Raw genomic sequence first — 22,529 nt, 5'->3', positions numbered from 1 at the left:
GTTCTGTAAAGCCGAGTACACACTGGTATACTTATTTTCCTTTTTGGAGTATTGGTATGTTATGACATCCCAACGAGAGTACTAAACCACGTACTCCCAAAACAGTGAATTTGGCATCTGAATGATAAAACTCCATACTTGTTAACAATGATATGAAATTGCAGCATATTATACACTTAAAAAAAAAAAAAAAAAAAAAATGCGCCACAAAGCAATTATCCAAATGGGATAGAAATTGGGTGATGTGACACGTGTTCACACAAACAAATTTTTACAATTTCAGAATTGGACAATTTATTCTTGAGAAAGAACTTCACTAATTGAGCAAGTTAATAACACGCTGGTTCACCTATAGCCATTATGCAAGCAGTAATTCGGCTTGGCATTGATTGATAGAATTGTTGTATGTTGTCCTCAGGGATATTGTCCCAAATTCTGTCCAGTTGGTGCACTGGATTGCCAAAATTCTGAGCCAAATGTTCTCAATTTGGGACAGATCTGGGGACCTCGCTGGTCAAGGTAGGGTTTGGCAAGTGCGAAGATAAGCAATAGAAACTCTCCTCATATATGAAAGGGTATTATCTTTCTGAAATGAAAGCCCATAATGGTTTGGCATGAAATGGGGGGGGGGGGGGGGGGGGAGACAACGTGGGGTGTAGAGTATCGTCAACATCCTACTGTGCTGTAAGAGTGCCCCAGATAACAACCAAACCAGTCCTGCTATGAAATGTAATGGCACCCAAGACAACCATTCCTGGTTGTCGGATCATATGCCGGGTGACAGTCAATTTGGTTTCCTACAGCTGACCAACACATCTCCAGACACATCTTTGCTGGTCATCAGGGCTAAATTCAAAGTGGGACTCATCACTGAAGACAGTTCTGCCCAACCAGTGAGATTCCAGGCCCTGATGACGAGCGAAGGTGTGTCTGGAAATGCACTAGATAGCAGTGGGATACAAACCTGTCACCCACCATACAAACTGACAACCAGGAGTGATGGTCTGGTGTGCCACTTCATTTAATAGCAGGAGCTCTTTAATTATCATCTGTGGCATCCTTACAACATAGGAGTACGTCAACGATAGTCTACGCCCTATTTTGTTGCCCTTCATGGCGAGCCATCCTGGGCCTGCATTTCAGAAAGATAATACCTGCCTGCACATGGTAAGAGTTTCTGCTGCTTGTCTTCATGCTTGACAAACCCTACCTTGGCCAGCAAGGTTGCCAGATCTCATCCCAATTAAGAACATGTGGACATTATGGGCAGGGCCCTCCAACAAGCCATGATTTTGATCATCTAATGTGCCAGTTGGACAGAATTTTGCGTGATTTCCCTTGGGGCAGAATTTTGCATGATATCCCTCTGGAATCAATCCAGCAACCCTAGCAATCAATGCAAAGCCGAATAATTGCTTGCATCACAGCTAAAGGTGGACCAACACATTATTGACTTGCTCAATTTGTTGAAGCTCTTTGTCTTGAATAAACTGTCCAATTCTGAAATGGTAAAAATTTGTTTGTCTGTAAGTGAATGTTACATCTGCCGATTTCTATCCTGTTCAGATAATTCCTTCATGATCTTAGGGTGTATGATGTAGTCACTACTACAGCAATACTGTGCACTATACTTAATATACTTGTGGGTCCAGGGATAAGAATAGGCCCTGTCGTAAGAGACGACTAAAAGGAATTTCACCCATTTCGGCGTTTATGTGATGGTCCCCTGTAGGGTTTGACCGCCATTCTTCAAAATTTTCCTTAAGAGTGAGCCAATTGAGGAAGGGCGCCTTACATGGTGCATCATGTCCATCGTGCATTGAGATCTTTAACCCACTTTCTCATTGTCGCATTTCCATCCCGCTCATTCTCCATCTCTTGGGCGAGGACACCTTCCTGGGTACGTTTTCCACCATGCACTATGCAGTGTCGCTACCTGCATCGGCGATGACCATCGACTTCTTTCCACCTGATATCCAGCACAGTAGCCAGTCTGTTATGGTGGGGCCGCCATGTACCCTGTTGATTGTAGCCCCCTGACCACACAGGGATTGCTCTGTTGATGCCTGCGCTGTTAGCTCCCCACTTATTCCAAGGGGTAGATGCCCACCCCCCTGTGGCATTGGGACTCCCGGCAATGGCCATCCTGCCAGGTGGCCTTTGCTGCAGCTGGGTGGTGCCCGTGGGGAGGGCCCCTGGTCGGAGTGCGTGGCATCAAGACAGATGACACGTGATGAAGCGTAGTCCATGATCTCTTGCTGGTGGTGAAAGACCAGCAGTCTCTAAGCATTCATGAGCTCAATTCAATGCACAGAAGTACGATCCCAAATCGTTCCCCTCCATGGCCGCACCATGGGAGGAACGTCAGGCTAAGGATGGCAGCGGATCTAATTCACCCGAATACCTCATATGTTTGAGAGCTTATGGGGAATCTTTCATGGCAATGAGGCCTCAGTTGTTTTGTTGAGCATTTAGAGGACAATTTCGGGGAGCTGGAGGGATTGTCCAAAATGAGATCTGGGTCAGTCTTGATCAAAACAGCATCCTCTGCCCAGTCACGTATGTTACTCGCTTGTGACAAGCTGGGGGATGTTTCTGTAACCATCATGCCTCATAAGAGCTTAAATAAGGTCCAGGGTATCATATTTCACAGAGACCTTCTTTTGCAATCTGACGACGAGCTGTGCTCCAATTTAGAGTGGTGAGGTGTACATTTCATCTGGCATGTCCACCGGGATCCGAGGGATAATCAGATTTTCACCTGTGCCTTCATCTTGGCCTTCAAGGGCGATACATTGCCCTAGAATGTCAGGGTTATGGTCTACCGCTCTGATGTAAAGTGCTATATTCCTCCACCGATGCGGTGCTTTAAGTGCCGGAAGTTCGGCCATATGTCTTCCCGCTGTACTTCCAGCATCACATGTCGAGATTGCGGACACCCATCACATCCCAATAATCCATGTGGCCCGCCTCCCATCTGTGTCAACTGCAGAGAGCACCATTCACCTTGCTTGCCAGACTGCAGGACTCTCCAGAAAGAAAGGAAAATCATGGAATACAAGACCCTGGACTGACTGACCTACACTGAGGCTAAGAGAAAATTTGAACGCATGCATCCTGTACGTATGACATCGTCTTACGCCACTGCTACAACAGTTCTGGCAACATCTGCTCCGCCAACCCCAGTCACCTCTCAGAGACGGAAAACTACACTTGCCCCCTTGATGATGGGGGGCATTTCCCTTCCTGTTGCTCCCGCACCACCTACTTTGGGAGCAAACCCCCCACTGCCCCGCCTCCCCAACCATCAGGGACGTCTGTCCCCACTTCTAAGCCAGAGAAGCGTAAGTCTTCTTCGGCTTCTCTCACAAGAAAGGGGTCCCTTGGGTCACTCTTTTCCCGGGTTTCTGCTAGTGGGAAAGATGACACTCGCCAGTGGCTGAAGAGCTCAAAAGAATCTGGTCATAGGACTTCACGCTCATCCTCAGTCCCGGAGACTGAGCCAGTGAAGTCCTTCCATACAGGGAAACCCAAGGAGCAGTGAGGGAAATCCAAAAAGAAGACCCGTAAGACCAAGGAAATTGCGGTGGCACCCGCACCACCACTACCTACAAGCTCTGTGTCTGAGAATGGGGTGGAGATTCTGGCGTCCGCTGAGGACCTAGATCTCACCAGACCCTCAGACACAATGGATATAGACTGCTCAGGCACTAAGTCGGTGGCAGCAGGTGACCCTGAGGCGTAAACTGCCTCATTGAATGTTCCGTGCCTTCCCAGTCTCACGGTGACGTCATCCTCCAGTGGAATTGTGGCGGTTTTGTCCACCGCCTGGCTGAGCTACAGCAGCTGTTAAGCTTTACACCTGCTATCTGCCTTGCCCTCCAGGAAACTTGGTTCCTGGCAATGAGGACACCTGCCCTCCACGGCTGTAAGGGATATTACAGGAACCGTAGTGACTACAATCGAGTGTCAAGTGGGGTTTGTGTTTATGGTCCTCAACTCAGTCTGTAGTGACACTGTACCCCTTCAAACGCCTCTTGAAGCTGTGGCTGTCAGAAGAAGGATGACACAGGAAATAACTGTATGCAATGTTATAGCTTCCTCCTGATGGTGCAGTACCCCTGAATGTATTAGCTGCACTGATTGATCAACTCCCTAAACCTTTCCTACTTTTGGGAGATTTTAACGCCCTTAACTCCTTGTGGGGTGGCACCGTGCTTACTGGTCGAGGCAGAGATGTTGAAGCTTTACAGTCTCAGTTCGACCTGTGCCTCTTAATTACTGCGGCCGCCACACATTTCAGTGTGGCTCATGGTAGTTACTCGGCCATTGATTTATCAATTTGCAGCCCAGGACTTCTCCCCTCTATCCACTGCAGAGCACATGATGACCTGTGTAGTAGTGACCCCTTCTCCATCTTCCTGTCACTGCTCCAGCATCAGGACCATGGACGCTTGCCCAGATGGACTTTCAACAAGGGGGATTGGGAAACTTTCACCTCTGCTGTCACCGTTGAATCTCCCCCACATGGTAACATCGATGTGATGGTTGAGCAGGTGACTACAATTGTTTCTGCTGTAGAAAACGCAATCCCTTGCTCTTTAGGGTGCCCCTGGCGTAATGCAGTCCCTTGGTGGTTACCAGAAGTTGCTGAAGCAATTAAGGAGCATCGCCGAGCTCCACAGCGGCATAAGTGGCACTCTTCCCTGGAGCTCCTCATAGCATTTAAATGGCTCTGTGCCCGCATTCGCTATCTTATCAAGCATCAGATGCAGGAGTGTTGGGAGAGATATGTCTCAACCATTGGGTGCCATATGTCCCCTTCCTAACTCCGGGCAAATATCTAAAGTCTTTTTGGGTACCAGACCCCAACAGGTGTTCCCGGTGTTACCATAAATGGAGTGTTATCTACCGATGCAAACGCGATTGCCGAGCACTTTGCTCGAGCCTCTTCATCGGAGAATTACCCCCAGCCTTTTGCACTCTCAAACGACGGCTGGAAGGGGCAGTCCTCTCATTCACTATATGCCGCAGTGGATCCTATAATGCCCCATTTACAGAGTGGGAGCTTCTCAGTGCCCTTGCACATTGCCCCGACACAGCTCCTGGGCCTGATCAGATCCACAGCCAGATGATTAGACATCTCTTATCTGACTACAAGTGACATATCCTCATCATCTTCAACTGGATCTGTTCCAATGGTGTTTTTCCGTTGCAATAGTGGGAGAGCACCATCATTCCAGTGTTCAAACCTGGCAGAAACCCGCTTGATGTGGATAGCTATCTGCCCGTCAGCCTCACCAACATTCTTTGTAAGCTGCTGGAACGTATGGTGTATCGGCGTTTGGGTTGGGTCCTGGAGTCACGTGGCCTACTGGTTCCATGGCAGGGTGTCTTCCACTAGGGTCACTCTACCACTGATAATCTTGTGTCCCTCAATTCTGCCATCCGAACAGCCTTTTCCAGACGCCAACACTTGGTTGCTGTCTTTTTTGACATACGTAAAGCATACAGCATGACCTGGCGATGTCATATCCTTGCCACATTGTGTGAGTGGGGTCTCTGGGGCCCGCTCCCGATTTTTATTCAAAACTTCCTGTCGTTCCATACTTTCTGTGTCCAAGTTGGTGCCTCCTATAGTTCCATCCGTAGTCAGGAGAAGGGAGCCCCGCAGGGCTCTGTATTGAGTGTGTCTCTATTTTTAGTGGCCATTAATGGTCTAGCAGCAGCTGTCGGGCCCTCCGTCTCACCTTCTCTGTATGCAGCTACGACTTCTGCATTTCGTACCGCTGCTCCAGTACTGGTGTTGCTGAGCATCTCCTACAGGAAGCCATCCACAAGGCGCAGTCATGGGCTCTAGCCCAACTTTTCAGCCATGAAGACGTGTCATGCATTTTTGTCAGTGTCGTACTATTCATCCAGAACCAGCACTTTACCTTAATGACGATCCATTCACTGTGGTGGAGACATATTGATTTTTAGGTCTCGTTTTCGATGCTCATTTGACTTGGCTTCCTCATCTTCGTCAGCTTAAATGGAAGTGTTGGCAGCACTACAGTGCCCTCTGCTGGCTGAGCAACACCAACTGGGGTGCAGATCGCTCCACACTGCTGCAGCTCTATAGGGACCTTGTTCAATCCCGCCTTGTCTATGAGAGAGTGATTTATGGTTCGGCAGCACCCTCAGCATTCTGTTTGGTTGATCGATTCCACCACTGCGGAGTTCGACTTGCGACAGGAGCTTTTAGGATGAGTCCGGTGACAAGCGTACTGGTGGAGGCTGGAGTGCCTCCATTGAAGATCAGATGTGCACAACTGCTGACTAGTTACATTGCACACATTCATAGCTCTCCTGAACATCCTACTTACTGTCTTCTTTTCCCAACCACGCCGGTTCACCTCCCGCATAGGTGACCCAGGTCATTGCTAACGACTGCGGTTCGCATGCGATTGCTTCTGTCTGAACTGGAGTCCTTCCCTTCACCACCTTTCCTCGAGGTCCATTCATGTACACCTCCGTGTTTAGCTGTAGGCCGAAGCTTTGCCTGGACCTTTCGTGTGGCCCTAAGGACTCCGTTAACCCTGGGACTCTGAAGTGGTTTACACTGATGGCTTGATGCCTGATGGTAATGTTGGCTTTGCCTTTGTCCACAGAGGCTATATTGAACAGCATTCTTGCCTGATGGCTACAGTGTATTCCCTGCAGAACTGGTGGCCATATCTCGTGCGCTTCACTATATCCGTTCATGCCCCGAGGAATCATTTCTTCTGTGTACTGACTGCTTGAGCAGCCTACAAGCTATCAACCAGTGCTACCCTCACCATCCTTTGATGGCATCCTTCCAGGAGTCCATCTATGCCCTGGACCGGTCCCATCATCAGTGGTGTTTGTGTGGACCCCAGGACACGTCGGCATCCCAGGCAACGAACTCGCCGACAGGCTGACTAAACAGGCTACGTGGAAACCACTTCTGGAGATGGGCATCCCTGAACCTGACCTGCGTTCTGACTTACGGCTTTGAGAGATGGAATGGCATAACAGTACGCACAACAAACTGTATGTCATTAAGGAGACTTCGAATGTGTGGAAGTCTTTCATGTGGACCTCTCGTAGGGAATCAGTTGTCCTCTGCTCCTCATTGGCCATGCTTGGGCGTCCCACGATTACCTTTAGCAGCGTGAAGACCTGCCTCAGTGTCGGGATGGCGCCTGGTTGACAGTGACCCATATTCTGGTGCACTGTTCCACTTTGACTGCCCAGCGACGAAATCTTGGGTTACCAGACTCGTTGCCACTCATTTTATCTGACAACGCCTCATTGGCTGATTTTGTTTCACGTTTTATTCGTGAGGGTGGGTTTTACCGTTTGATCCAAGTTTTAGCGCATGTCCTTTGTCCCTCTGTGTCCTCCACCTTAGTGCTTTTAGGGTGGAGGTTTTAATGTGTTGCAGAGTGCCTGGCTTTTCCTTTTTATTCTTGTGGTCGGCCAGCCACTGTAATCTGCTTTCTTGTTTTACTCTCTTCTGTTTCTAATGTCTGTTGTTTTCTTGTCCTCTTTTGTTCCTTTTATTGTTCATTGCCTTTCCTTCGTTCTTGTGGTTTTTCCTTTCTTTCCATTTTGTGTTATATGTCTCTTCTGTTTTATTCTCACACTTTTGGCATTGTTTTATTAGGAACAAGGGACCGATGACCTCGTAGTTTGGTCCCTCTTTTAAACCAACCAACCAACTTGAGTGGTATTCAGGTATGAATAAAATTTGTATGTGTGTTTGATTTTGACGGTAATAACCCAAGGCAGTTCAATATAATGATTTAAATAATGAGAACTGCACAGGTTACTCATTTTTTTATGCTTAGCACAATGTGTTTCGAGAAATTATTCTCATTTTCAAGTGCATTTGTGCATTGGTTTACATGAATATGTTTGGTGAAGTTTGCAAGTGTGATTTTCTGACTCTCTTGCATCTTTTTGAAGTTAGACTGCAAGAGAGGCAGAAAATCACACATGCAAACATCATCAAACTTATTCATATAAACCTATGCATAAATGCACTTGAAAATGAGAATAAAGTCTCAAAACGCATTGTGCTAAGCATTAAAAAATAAGTAATTGGTGTGCCTGTATTTAGGCCAACTGCACCCTGTGACCAACATATGCCGATGTGTCGTCAGCGTACATGGTAATAATGGAGTTGTTGTCTAGGATATTTGGGAACTCATTTACATAACATTTAAACAAATGCGAAAAGATGTAAAGTGGAGCATCGTGGACAGCAAAATTTATATTTCTTATCTTTGAACTTCTTGTTTCAACCCTCTCATTTATCACGTGCAACTTGTGAACACCGTTGCTTATCTTTTAGGCACAATTCACTTAAAAGCATCAGCTCACCACTGGCATCACTGTTTATGAGTATTATTAAGAGTGCACCATAATGGGCTCTGTTAAAAGCTTTTGAGAGATATAAACATACTCCTGTTGCTTGGTAAAGCACTCTGTCTTCAGGTCACAAGTGGCCCATTGGGACCATCTGACCGCCGTGTCATCCTCAGCTGCGGATGCTGACAGGAGGCGTGTGTGGTCAGCACACCACTCTCCCAGTCGTGACAATGGTTTCTTTGACCAGAGCTGCTACTTTTTGGTTGAGTAGCTCCTCAATTGGCATCACGAGGCTGAGTGCACCCTCAAAAACAGCAACAATGCATGGTGGCCCAGATGGTCACCCATCCAAGTGCCGGCCACGCCCGACAGTGCTTACTTCAGTGATCTGACGGAAACCGGTATATCCACTGAGGCAACGCCATTTCCTGTTGCTTGGTAACCTTCATTAATATTCTTTAACACACAGTGAACAGACTCTACTCCCACAGACATTGTTCTCCAATCATTTTTCTAATTATACTCCTTTGTGATTTTTGCATAATTTTCTCTGTTACTTTGCTGAAGGTTGGGACTAAGGCAACTATTTCCCCCTTTTTATACAAAGATTTGACTACACTCAGTTTCAAACTATGTGGCAATACACTTTTCTTAAGTATACAGCTTATTAGGTGGACTAATGGTGTGGGTAACTCTTGCTTCCGTTATCTTCAATGGAAAAGGAAAAACTTCATTCCAGCCTGCCAATTTTTTATTCATGAGGCTCATTAGCTGCAGAATTGCTGTAATTGAAGGTAGCTTACAACAATTCAGTTCATTTTATTGTTTTACCTACATGGCCTGTCCCATTTCACTCAAATATCATTTTCAGTGGTATCTATAAAGTAATAGTTAAATGTATTGTTGATAACAGAAGAATCAGAAACATTATCATTATTTAGAGTTAATTCAGTATGATTAATCTAGTTTTCATAGTATTGTTTGTGATTTCATTCACTACTAATTGGCAAGACTTTGAGACACAATCAGAACTGTGTACCTACTTGCTAATACTTTCTGCTTCTAGCCTCCTAACTTTATCATTTAGTTATTAGTAAATTCTTGGGCATGTATTCTTTTATGTTTAATTACATTTACACTGCCAATATATGATGCCTTGAACCACTGGAAGTTTGAGACAGGTAGCTGACACCCCATTGAGCTGAAAGCTAGCTTACAAAATATAGGTGCTATTTTTAGTAGATGTTCCTGGAAAAATGAACCCTTTCAGCTGAAATATTGAGTTTTTTTAGTTGAGTTACTGTTGATAAATAATGTACACATGTAACTTTTCTTAAGAATTGAAAAAGTTTGTGAACCTGACACAATGTGGTCAACTTTGAATTGCACCCTATAGCAATTCATACCACTTTGTGAAATGACTTTTTATTGTCTCAGTTTTGCATACATTTATTTTTATCCAGATATTTATTTTGTAATATTTATTTCTTAATTCATTACAACTGAAAAGTTTACAACTCCAAGTTAGTTTAATACAGTCATAATGAGTTATCTGTTCTCGTGTAATTTTTAACACAAGATCCTTAAACGTTATTATCTGGTTACAGTAAAAATTAAGATAACAAAGATGTGGATGGATACTTTTTATGGGCAACATAAATGTGTGCTGCCTGATTTATTTCAGTCACCAGGTAACTCATTTCAACAAATCTTAATTGCTCCTTTATATTACCCGATATAGTTTTTCTGTTAAGAATGTCTAACCTTGGTTATGTATCAGTTTGAATAATTGTTTGTATTTTATTTTCAGTCTACTTTTTCATCTGAATTTTATGTATTGCCCTTTCTATTATCATCATCAGTAAAAGCCAACCCAAGTGTGAAAATTTTCTTGTTGTGTCATTACAGTACTCTGCACTCTATGGATTGGGATTTGAAGTTGTTCCGAAGTCACCAACTTCACTGTTTGATATACCTGTGAGTATTGTGGCTGTATTTTTCGCTTTCATACTTCACATTTGCATCTGTATATGTATGTTTGTCTGGATGGATGGGGTGGGAGGATGTAAATTGTTTCATTTCCCACATATGTGCAGATAAGAAAGTGATACTTTATGTAATATACAAATAAATTGTTACTTCAGTGTAGTTTACTTTTTAGTAATGAAAACTTTAACAACAGTGTTACAGATACATTGTTTTTCAAATAAAATGTTTCTTTGTCACAAGTGGAGAGAAAATGAGCTACCAGTAGTTTTGATGGGAAGAGTGTGATGCCAATTTTTGCATCATTGTCTGATACAACTAGGAAGGTCATGGCTGTGAACCATGTAGCATGTGGAGATCAAAATTTACACTAAGATGATGGTTGAAAATGCAGTAGACAGTGAATGTTATGATTGCAAGTAATGTGAGATCTAATCAGAAGTTATGAAAAAAGAATAATTTTAAACAGCTACATATGGTCAAAAAAAGTTCCAAATCAAAGTGTTGGTCCAGACAAGTGAAGTGACAGTTGTATTTCTGAATCAGCATAATGAAGGTTTCAAATTCGAAATATAAACTGCTGAGTCACCCAAGTGGTCAACTATTTATATCCTGTTACAGACCAACAGCTATCTGCCATGATCCCTGGAGTCGCAGCAGCTGAAAGCTGAATTATTTGCCTTACAAATAGCATTGCTGTTACTCTCCAAGTCTGTCTCCATACTGCTGGAATGGCAGTATATTAGATACCCCTCCCCTTTAAATGGCCCATAGGGCCAGTAGAGGCTGGGGTGAAACTGAGAGTGGTGATACAGAGGGGCAGGCATCTGTGCAAACATCTCAGTGACAATAGATGCCATGGGCATTGTCACAGGGATTTGTTCTTCCTGTTAGGATGGAACTTCCACAGCTTGGGGCAGTAGTTTTTTCTCCACAAACTACCCATATTCTGTTGCCCACGATAATCTTGGCATAATGAGTTGATACGGGGTGCAGAGGTCGTATTCTTGCCTTGCTGGGAGCATGGCCAGGAGCTTTGGTGGGTAGTGTTGGAAGTCTGGGACTTAGCGATCTGGACCTGATACCGTGAGGAGGCATAACTGGCAGTGGAGGCCATTTCAGGCAGCTACTTGGACACTGATGAGGTTGTGTTGGACATAACATAATTTGACTGCCAGTGCAGGGAGCTGATTGCAATGGCATACGAGGCACTCTTGTTTGCTCCCCCCCTAACCAATAATGATCCATTGGGTCTACCTTGGTATATGGCCATACGTGCAAGCTCTGATTAAAGAGTTCATGTGATAGTATGAGCATGACTGTGTGGACTGGGCCCACTGAGTCATTCTCAGATTGGAAAGGGTATGGTGCATGTGTCCTTGTAACGCATCACCAAGACTGTGGTCATATTCAGGTGTGGATCCATACTAAGAAAGGAAACATTTCAGAAGTCACCATCATCGTCATTTTATTCACTTGGGCCTGTAAAGTTCCGACCAACTGCTCTGCTTCAGAGTTTGATGCAGGGTGAAAAGGAATGGTGGTCAGATGTAATATGCTACTTCTTTAGCAAGACGAACAGACTCACCCAATGTGCATTGTTGGACATTGTCAGAGGTGATAGTGGTGATGCTCCCTTTGTGGTGAAAATCATTGATAGAGCTCTAATTACAATTGCTGATATCACTGATGATATCCGTGGGAAATTAGACAGACTCTCCACAAATAATCACATGGCCCCTTTGAACAGGCCTGCAAAGCCAATGTGTATGCTGGCCTGTGGCTGTTTGAAATAAGTCATGGAGGAAAGTGTTGCACCAGTTTCAACTGACTTCACACACATTTATCAGGTCCAGGCTGCATGTTCACTGGTGGGTCAATGCCTGGCCAATATACATGACACATTGCCAATGTATTCATCCTTGACATCCCCTAGTGTGCCTTCTGTAATATCTTGAGGATGTGAGGCCAGATGAAACCTGAGATCACAAACCAGCACACTGACTCCCCTGTGGCCAGTGGAAGAACCTCTGATTAACACCGAGTCTGTAGTGCAAAGAAAAATATATCCATACGTCAGTCCATTGTAGCTCTTCTATATGCAGAATCAGATAAACATCTAAGTTAGATTCAACACTGATACGGGGGGCATTCGGTAAGTAATGCAGCACATTTTTTTCCCTTGGCCAATTTCGGTTGAAAAAATGTGGAATTTGTTTTCAGCCCCTAAAGTTTCATGAAGTTCTGACAGGTGGCAATGCTATAAATACCTTCACAATAGTTTCTGTAATGGGGATGCATTCCAAGCAGTGAGCTGTCATTGAGTTTCTTTTGGCAGTAAACCAAAGCATCACGGATATTCACAGGCACTTGCAGAATGTGTGCAGAGACCCAGCAGTGAGCAAAAGCACAGTGAGTCACTGGGTGAGGCATCTGTCACCATCACAACAAGATCGCGCAAACCTGTCTGATATCCTCAATGCCAGCTGGCTGTACACAGCTGTTAACCCTTGCAATGTTGGAACTATTCATTGCCACAAAAATGCAAACAAACTTCTCCTTCTCCACAACACAAGGCCTGGCACAAGTCTGTGCACCCGAGAGGAGCTCACAACACTTCATTGGACTGTTCTTCCTCATCCTTCATACAGTCTAGATCTTGCACCTCCTGACTTCCATCTGTTTGGCCCAATGAAGGATGCACTCCATGGGAAGCAGTATGTGGATGATGGGGAGGTTATTGATGGAGCAAGGTTTTTGCTCCGACATCGACCAGTAGAGTGGTATCGTGTGGGCCTACAGACCTTCTCATTACGGCTGCATAAAGCCATCACATTGAATGAAGGTGATATTGAAAAATAAAGTTGTGTAGCCAAAAGAGTGCGGAATAATATGGTCTATTGGAATCCTGAATAAACCCAACCCCTTTCTGAGGGGGGGGGGGGGGGGGGGGGGGAACGGAAGGTATTGCGGCATTTGTTGAATGCACCTTGAATATGCTTTGAAATCAGTGCAAATATGAATTGTGCCATTAGGCTTTTTGTTTGCCACAGTGGGCATCACCCATTGGCTAGATGTGACTGGTGCTACAACATGTGATGCTTCTACACTCCTGGAAATGGAAAAAAGAACACATTGACACCGGTGTGTCAGACCCACCATACTTGCTCTGGACACTGCGAGAGGGCTGTACAAGCAATGATCACACGCACGGCACAGCGGACACACCAGGAACCGCGGTGTTGGCCGTCGAATGGCACTAGCTGCGCAGCATTTGTGCACCGCCGCCGTCAGTGTCAGCCAGTTTGCCGTGGCATACGGAGCTCCATCGCAGTCTTTAACACTGGTAGCATGCCGCGACAGCGTGGACGTGAACGGTATGTGCAGTTGACGGACTTTGAGCGAGGGCGTATAGTGGGCATGCGGGACGCCGGGTGGACGTACCGCCGAATTGCTCAACACGTGGGGCGTGAGGTCTCCACAGTACATCGATGTTGTCGCCAGTGGTCGGCGGAAGATGCACGTGCCCGTCGACCTGGGACCGGACCGCAGCGACGCACGGATGCACGCCAAGACCGTAGGATCCTACGCAGTGCCGTAGGGGACCGCACCGCCACTTCCCAGCAAATTAGGGACACTGTTGCTCCTGGGGTATCGGCGAGGACCATTCGCAACCGTCTCCATGAAGCTGGGCTACGGTCCCGCACACCGTTAGGCCGTCTTCCGCTCACGCCCCAACATCGTGCAGCCCGCCTCCAGTGGTGTCGCGACAGGCGTGAATGGAGGGACAAATGGAGACGTGTCGTCTTCAGCGATGAGAGTAGCTTCTGCCTTGGTGCCAATGATGGTCGTATGCGTGTTTGGCGCCGTGCAGGTGAGCGCCACAATCAGGACTGCATACGACCGAGGCACACAGGGCCAACACCCGGCATCATGGTGTGGGGAGCGATCTCCTACACTGGCCGTACACCACTGGTGATCGTCGAGGGGACACTGAATAGTGCACGGTACATCCAAACCGTCATCGAACCCATCGTTCTACCATTCCTAGACCGGCAAGGGAACTTGCTGTTCCAACAGGACAATGCACGTCCGCATGTATTCCGTGCCACCCAACGTGCTCTAGAAGGTGTAAGTCAACTACCCTGGCCAGCAAGATCTCCGGATCTGTCCCCCATTGAGCATGTTTGGGACTGGATGAAGCGTCGTCTCACGCAGTCTGCACGTCCAGCACGAACGCTGGTCCAACTGAGGCGCCAGGTGGAAATGGCATGGCAAGCCGTTCCACAGGACTACATCCAGCATCTCTACGATCGTCTCCATGGGAGAATAGCAGCCTGCATTGCTGCGAAAGGTGGATATACACTGTACTAGTGCCGACATTGTGCATGCTCTGTTGCCTGTGTCTATGTGCCTGTGGTTCTGTCAGTGTGATCATGTGATGTATCTGACCCCAGGAATGTGTCAATAAAGTTTCCCCTTCCTGGGACAATGAATTCACGGTGTTCTTATTTCAATTTCCAGATGTACAAAATATGGAACAACTAGAACATTTGTACCTAGAACAAGATACAAAAATAAAAAGAAATTTTATGCACAGTTGACTACTGTGTACATAGTATTTCCAGGACACAATTTTTCATAAGATTTAAATTTTTGGGGAGAGGATTAGATCATATGGCCAGTGCAAGTTTGTCTTCAGAGACTCATCAACATAATAAAAGGTGTTTTTGATGAACATTTCCTTTACATTACTTCTAAAAGTATTGGTTCTTTTCCTAACAGATTGGGATAGGATAGGGATAGTTTGCTGAAGAATTTCTAATCTTATCACGACTTCTACTCAGTTTGGCTCACAAGATGAATGTTTGCCATGAATCGTATGTCATATTTGTGCGTTTATCCATTGGTAACAAATGAGTCAAAGTTTTTCTTGTTTTGTTTTGCAAAAATAATTGTTTCTGGAATGAAAAGACAGGGCACAGAAAATACACAGCAGCGAGGATTAAAATTACAACACTGTGAACTGATAATACAACAAACATCAAGTTGGTATGAAGTGTACTTCATGCTTGGACATTCAAAAGATCAGCATTTCAGTGCAACCACACAAAACAGGTTGAAGTAACATATCTGCATTCCTTACATAATGGAAAACTATGCTGTGGTTTTCACATTTAAAAATTAGATTAGATTGTTGGTTGTTTGTGTGAAAACCAGATTACATTTTGTGAAACAGAGAGAAATGCCACCTAGCATATGAAAGAATTCAACAGTGACAGAATTATAGCATATTGAGATTGTGTTTTATCGTTCCACGACATTGCTGTTAGCGATGGTAGAAATCCCACGACTATCATAGTTATGTGACTATGGAAAGAGAGGGCTTGAGAGGACTGTAGTCAACACTGTGTAGTATCTCAGTTGTTCTGATATACAAGAATAATATTGGAGCTAATGGGATATCCCTCCATTCTGCTGTATAACCACAATCAAGTGCTCTTGCATGTTATCAGTGATGTTTCTTGTGTACTCGGTATGATTTCTGCTTTGGGTAGTTATCTTGGAAAACTTTAATGTAAAGGGCTTCTGTAAAGTTTGGAAGGTAGGAGACGAGATACTGGCAGAAGTAAAGCTGTGAGTACCGGGCTTGAGTCGTGCTTCGGTAGCTCAGATGGTAGAGCACTTGCCCGCGAAAGGCAAAGGTCCCGAGTTCGAGTCTCGGTCGGGCACACAGTTTTAATCTGCCAGGAAGTTTCATATCAGCGCACACTCCGCTGCAGAGTGAAAATCTCATTCTGGAAACATCCCCCAGGCTGTGGCTAAGCCATGTCTCCGCAATATCCTTTCTTTCAGGAGTGCTAGTTCTGCAAGGTTCGCAGGAGGGCTTCTGTAAAGTTTGGAAGGTAGGAGACGAGATACTGGCAGAAGTAAAGCTGTGAGTACTGGGTGTGAGTCGTGCTTCAGTAGCTCAGATGGTAGAGCACTTGCCCGCGAAAGGCAAAGGTCCCGAGTTTGAGTCTCGGTCGGGCACATAGTTTTAATCTGCCAGGAAGTTTCATATCAGCGCACACTCCGCTCCAGAGTGAAAATCTCATTCTGGAAACTTTAATGTAGCTTTAATCCTTAACTTCTCTGCACTCCTGTGCTAATGTTCCTTCATCTTTTGCCAATGAAAGGCAGTTACATACCTACATACATAATAGGGACACCATTTCAGCCTGTGTTAACTTAACCCACTTGAGGCTACCTCTGCAAGCTGCCTGAATGGTGCCTTGTTGGCAAGCCATATGCATTGTCTCGTGTGATTTCTAACATATTCGTATCCTGCCATCAGCATGTACTGTCTGTAGTCCCTTTTAATACTTGATTTTCTCTATGGGACAAAGATCGGGCAATTAAGTTGGTGTCTGAATAACAGGGGGAGTTATAAAGAAGGTTGCTTGAATAATACTTTTGTTTCCATTGATTATTTTCACTTGTTGGTTCACTACAGCCCATAATGCCTCGGCACCACTCCTAAAGGTTGGCAGATGAATTGTGATCCTAATCATATTTGATACCTTACTTTTCTGTGACAGAGAATCTACCTCCCCATCCTGTTCACAGGGCACTTTTTCTTTTCTTGTATTTTGCAAATATTGTTCAATGTACTTCCACCATCCATAACAGAAATAATTTCAGAACACTTGCTGTGCACTAGATTTAAACTTTTATTACAGTTTTCTTGGTCTTTCACTATCTAAATACTGTTTTTGTATGTCACTTTTACCCACTTACTATCTGAAGAAATCAAATTGTTTGCTTCAAAGTTTTGTGCACAGCCTAGTGTAAATTCAAATAAATCAGAGTATTCATCACATGAAGCATCCAAGTTGCTAACCAGAATACCATTAGTTAGCACATTAATTGAAACTTGTATTTGAAAACCAAAGTCTGTAAAAGAATGTTGCTACTGGTGAAAACACCACAAAAAATGTTATTAGTATAACATTGACTGTTACTTGTGTTTTTAAAGCAATAGACTAGTTACTACATGTTACCAAACAATTTTTAGTTGGCTGCAAAGCTGGTGAACCAATATGCCAGTATGCTCATCATTAATTAAGGATACAGAAGCTCTGATATCCACTTGAAAAAAATCCACGTCCATGTTGTCGATGAACAGTTAGATCATCAGTTTGAGTAGAGATTTGATACTCACATACGCTTTGCAGTGTAGTGCCATGTATGACACCGACTGTGAGCAGCTTTGACTGATGACAGCCACATGTCAACCTTTGTTGCTAGGAAAACCTGTAGAATTGTGCTGTATAGAATTGCATTGGCTGTGACTGCTTTCTGGACCACCACCTCTGAAGGTCTCACTGTATGGTGGTACAACATGCAATGTGTGGTTTTTATGAGCAATAAAAAAGGTGGAAATGATGTTTACGTTGATCTCTATTCCAGTTTTATGTACAGGTTCCGGAACTCTCGGAACCGAGGTGATGCAAAACTTCTTTTGATGTGTGTATATGCCTGCTTCAAATTCTTCTGACACTTATTGGAACTTTGTCTAGCAGCCACTACATGTGTTTGTGTCTCAAAATGAGTGAAGCAACACCAGCTATCAAATGACAAGCTACTGAGGTCTGTGAGTGATCGTGGTGTAGACCCAACTTGTAAATGTGGGTGCTAGAGGACAGTAGCAAAGTAGACTGAACATGAGAACAAGAAATGGTACTAGCCATGAAAAACAGCAGAAACCATAGGAGATATGTATTCCAAGGTTCCATTAAATCCCAGAAACCTAAGTGCTGACAGTGCCAGTGTAGACACCAGCGGTGCTGATGTTGACAGACATTGTCTTGCCCTGCTATATGCTCCAGCAGGTCACTCTGCTGTTTCTATAGTATAGGGTGGTTTTAAGTAAATTTTCACTACTTGAGAGGGCTCCCACAAATAAAGAGTGATCATAGAACAGTGAAACTTTATGGAAACATTTGTAAGGACTTGTGGAAGAGCAATAACAAATAAACCATTGAAAGAAAGACATTTAATTTCCAAATGACAAGGTAACATTTGTTAATTGTGCACCACATTTACATCCCATGTTACAAATATTGCTCAATACAACAACCATCTGCATCCACAATGGCTTGTAACCACATTAGAGATTGCTCTACTGCTGCTTGAAACATCTCCGGTGGGATATTAGCTACCTTCCTCACTATGCTCATCTTCAGTCTCCAACGTGTGTTAGTGTGCCACTGATAAACCCTGTCCTTCAGGTATCTCCACAGCCAGAAATTGCTTAAGTTCAAATCTGATGATCTCGGTGGCCACATAATTTGGAATGATCAATCAATGATTCAGTTTTCTCCAAATGTATTACAGAGTAAACAAGTGTCCTCATGAGCATTGTGAGGTGGATCTGCAACATGCATCAAAACAGTCGAGTCCAAAGCACTTCTCTCTCAAAGAAAAGGGATCATGTGTTTGCAAAGAAGATCACATAACATGTGCCATTCATGCTGCATGTCCTTAGTCCTTAGGGCCCAAGTTCCTCAAAGAAAAATGGACCAGTCATGAACTATGCTGTGAAGCCCCACCACACAGTGACATGTTCACCATACAGGGGAACTTAATGAACAATTGTTCACAGCACATTTCAGATGGTGAACCAAGGAATGTTCAGCTGTCCTGACACTGCTTGAAGTTCACACATTTTGTCCAGCATTCTCAGCCATCACAACAGTAATTTCTTCAAGATTTGTTGTGTAATTGGCCATGGACTTCTCCCAGGAGCAGCTCCAAAATCTCTAGTTAATTCAAACTTCAGAATAATGTTCTTCAACCCCAGTGCATAAGGAGGACCTCTCCATATTCCTTTAATATGCCAGTACTCATGAAGAGCAGCAACACTGCAGTGCACTGTCAGAACTTTGGAAATTTGTGGTAACGTACTGTGGGACCATTAACTGCTGAGGTCATCTGTCCCTAGGCTTACACACTATGTAATATAACTTAACCTAATGACAAAACATACACACACACACACACACACACACACACACACACACACACACACACACACACACACACACACACACACGCACACGCGCCTGAGGGAGGACTTGAACCTCTGACGGGGCACTGTCAGTACCTCATTTTTATAAAGTTGGATGCCTGTATGGCAAACAGTTTTCCATCTACACTGGGTCAAGTAACAAAAGTTTAATTATAACCATCCTGTGTTTGAATGTGGTGTTTTTGTTCCTGTTGTTGTTTATTCAAACATAGTTCCATATAAAAATCCAGGCCCAGAAAAGTGGGGTAACAGTTGTTATTTGTAGATTGGCATATCAAAGGATTCAAAAATGAAATACAAACTGCTGATCCAACCACCAGACTGAGTATTTATTTTCTGTTGTGGGCCAACAGCCATCTCATGCAACATGTTTGTGGTGACCCCAGGAGGTGCAGCAGTTGAAACTGGAACTATCTGCCAAACTCTGCCACCACACTCCTAGTATATCTCCATATTTCTGGGTTGGCAATATGTCAGACCTATGGTGAAAGCATGTAGGGAAAGAAGAAGAAAAGAGTACACAGAGAAATCTTGAGGCAAAGTAGTTCAAGGAAGACAGCCTAAATCCATGAGGAAATCTGTATATGAGTGACGACAATGAGTTTGGACAAAATTTAATAGAATGTGCAGTCATCACCATGTTGTGTGAAGTGCTAACGTGAACATAACATTAATAATAATAATTTGTTCAAAGACCAAGTCATCTCTTACAATCTGGAGACTAATACAATATAGGGATTTTGTAAGATCACTGTTCTGAATTGGTGAAATATAATTACTGTTTAGAATTTATAAATGCAACTTGTGTAAATACATAGGCAAATATTATTTTATTTTGAGGCTTCAGTCCATTTTTTATTTGTTAATATATGGGATGATTCACAATTTATCTTTTTTTAAATGTTTAGTAAACAATATTATTTTATGCATCTCTCTCTCTCTCTCTCTCTCTCTCTCTCTCTCTCTCTCTCTCACACACACACACACACACACACACACACACACACACACACAAATTGAGGAAATCAGCTGTGACATGGCCCTCTGGTTTTGAAAAATGAGTAACTCTTCTTTCCATTGAACATGATGTTTCTTTTAACTTCAGTGTATGTGAGAGCAATCTCTTCAACAAAATTGTTATTTTTGCATCCCATGTGTTCCTTGGCTATATTATATGCATTGTTTGTATTTGACAAGTAAGTAAAACGTCTAAAATATTTTGTATTACATTTCACAAAGAAGAGAATATAAAGAAAAGAAAGTGATGAACATGCTAATCAAAACTTTCAGGAAGTTCAGTATCTTTTGGAAAGTTATATATGGATAGGGCTAGCAGACAAATGTTATATATGTGATTTAATCCTGTTATTATGACCACCTGCTACTACCAAGAGTAACCATTCTGTGCAATATGGAAGACAGCTAGACTGACTGGTAGTGACTCATTCAGTTGCTTGCTGGTAATTTGTTACATGTAGCTGTTTGAGACTGTGTAGCAGAGGATTCACAGAATCAATGTGGCTAGCAAAGTGGACCCCACCAATTCTCATTTCCATACAAGGCCTGGAACTGGGTGGCCAAAGAAGCACATGAAAGTCCTGATCATTTTCCTGTAACTGTTCTTGGAGATTTACACCAATATGACATGTTTCACTGTCATACTAAAAGACTGTGTCAGACCAAGGGTAGGTATTCATTATTTATTGGTGTGTATGATGTGCAAGGATGAATTTGTAATGAAAGCAAAATACAGTACCTTGCAAATGGATGTGCTCTGTGGAACCTCATATGCAGCAGGGCTTGTAGAACTGTCATTATAAATACATATCTTATATACCTATCATTCTAACTTATGATATGGCGGTTCTCATGTATCATATGCTGCTGAGATCAAATTTTGAGGTGGTCATAGTAATGTGGACTGACTGAATAGAAGACATTTGTGTCCGTGTTTCTCTCTCTCTCTCTCTGTCTGTCTGTCTGTCTGTCTCTCTCTCTCTCTCTCTCTCTCTCTCTCTCTCTCTCTCTCTCTTTCTCTTTCTCTCCCCCTGTGAGTGGACTTTGCTGTCCATCAGGCGCAGCACATTAGTAATGCTGTCAAAACTTTCTTTTCCCTCTCCGTTGGCAACAGTTTCACTCTGCAAAACAATTTGCTATGAAAAATATAATTCCGCATATTAAAAATGTCCCTTGAATAATATTGAACTGCAATTAAACTATAATAATTTATAATTACTAGTATTGTATGTCAACCTGTTATTGTTTGCCATTCAGCATTAGAATCTGGAAAGAGTTAATGAAGTATTGGGAAAAAGTAATACAGTTGTACACAGTAGAAAGTCATTTTCTGCTTCACAAGTGCAAAATTTGGTGTTTCTAGATGTTACATAGCTTTAATTCATTATTTCTCTTTAAATCTCCTCTACTATCAAGAAAGTGGAGGCGACTCTCTCTTCATTTGGACAAGTCATTTTGAAATACATTTTACAATTTATTTTAATATATGATTGTAGTGTGTAAATTACCAACAAAGATTTTCTTATGTATACATTGCATGTGTTTTAGGAATTTACGTGTTTCGTTCAGCAGCTAGGGAAACTTGCAAGAGAAACTGGCCTCGATGCACAAAATTATACTTGTAGAGGGTGTGGAAGTGCTGTTGGAATTAATGCTGGGAAAGCTAGGTATGGATGAGCACACTCCACCTCATCTGAAAGTACTTATATCTTTCTTACTGGAATAAAAAGATAACTGTGTAAAATAAGTTTGATAGACACTCACATTTATTTTGTAAACTTTTTTGTCATCTTGCAATTTGGCAATATAACTTAAAAAATGTGAAATTGAAAAATAATTAAACAGTGTGATACATAATGAAATATGTACAATGTAAGTTTTAACACTTCCTTATAAGTATAATACAGTAAAGTAATGCTACACAATATTTGCATTTACTAATTGCAACTTAGTAAATGTGCAGTGCAGTAAATGAAATATATTGCAGGTGATATTGGTGATTTCTGGCAGTGACTCATAGAGCTTCCTAAAGCTTATTCTCCAAAGAATAACTACTTTTCATGAATCACTCAGG

General features: G+C 43.4%; 1 protein-coding gene across 3 annotated transcripts in view; it reads left to right on the top strand.

Moving 5' to 3' along the window:
* Positions 1–22,529, top strand: part of LOC124721537 (run domain Beclin-1-interacting and cysteine-rich domain-containing protein) — a 161,434-nt gene that overhangs the window by 62,595 nt on the left and 76,310 nt on the right. For all 3 annotated transcript variants that reach the window (XM_047246564.1, XM_047246565.1, XM_047246566.1), the window contains exons 3-4: positions 10,288–10,356; positions 22,004–22,122. In XM_047246564.1, coding sequence (XP_047102520.1) covers positions 10,288–10,356; positions 22,004–22,122 — 188 coding nt within the window. The remainder of the gene's footprint in view (positions 1–10,287; positions 10,357–22,003; positions 22,123–22,529) is intronic.

Source organism: Schistocerca piceifrons, chromosome X (assembly GCF_021461385.2).
Source record: "Schistocerca piceifrons isolate TAMUIC-IGC-003096 chromosome X, iqSchPice1.1, whole genome shotgun sequence".
In the NCBI taxonomy this organism is placed as follows: Eukaryota; Metazoa; Arthropoda; class Insecta; order Orthoptera; family Acrididae; genus Schistocerca; species Schistocerca piceifrons.
Note: the sequence above shows the minus strand (reverse complement) of the source record. Positions and strands in the feature narration are given on the sequence as shown.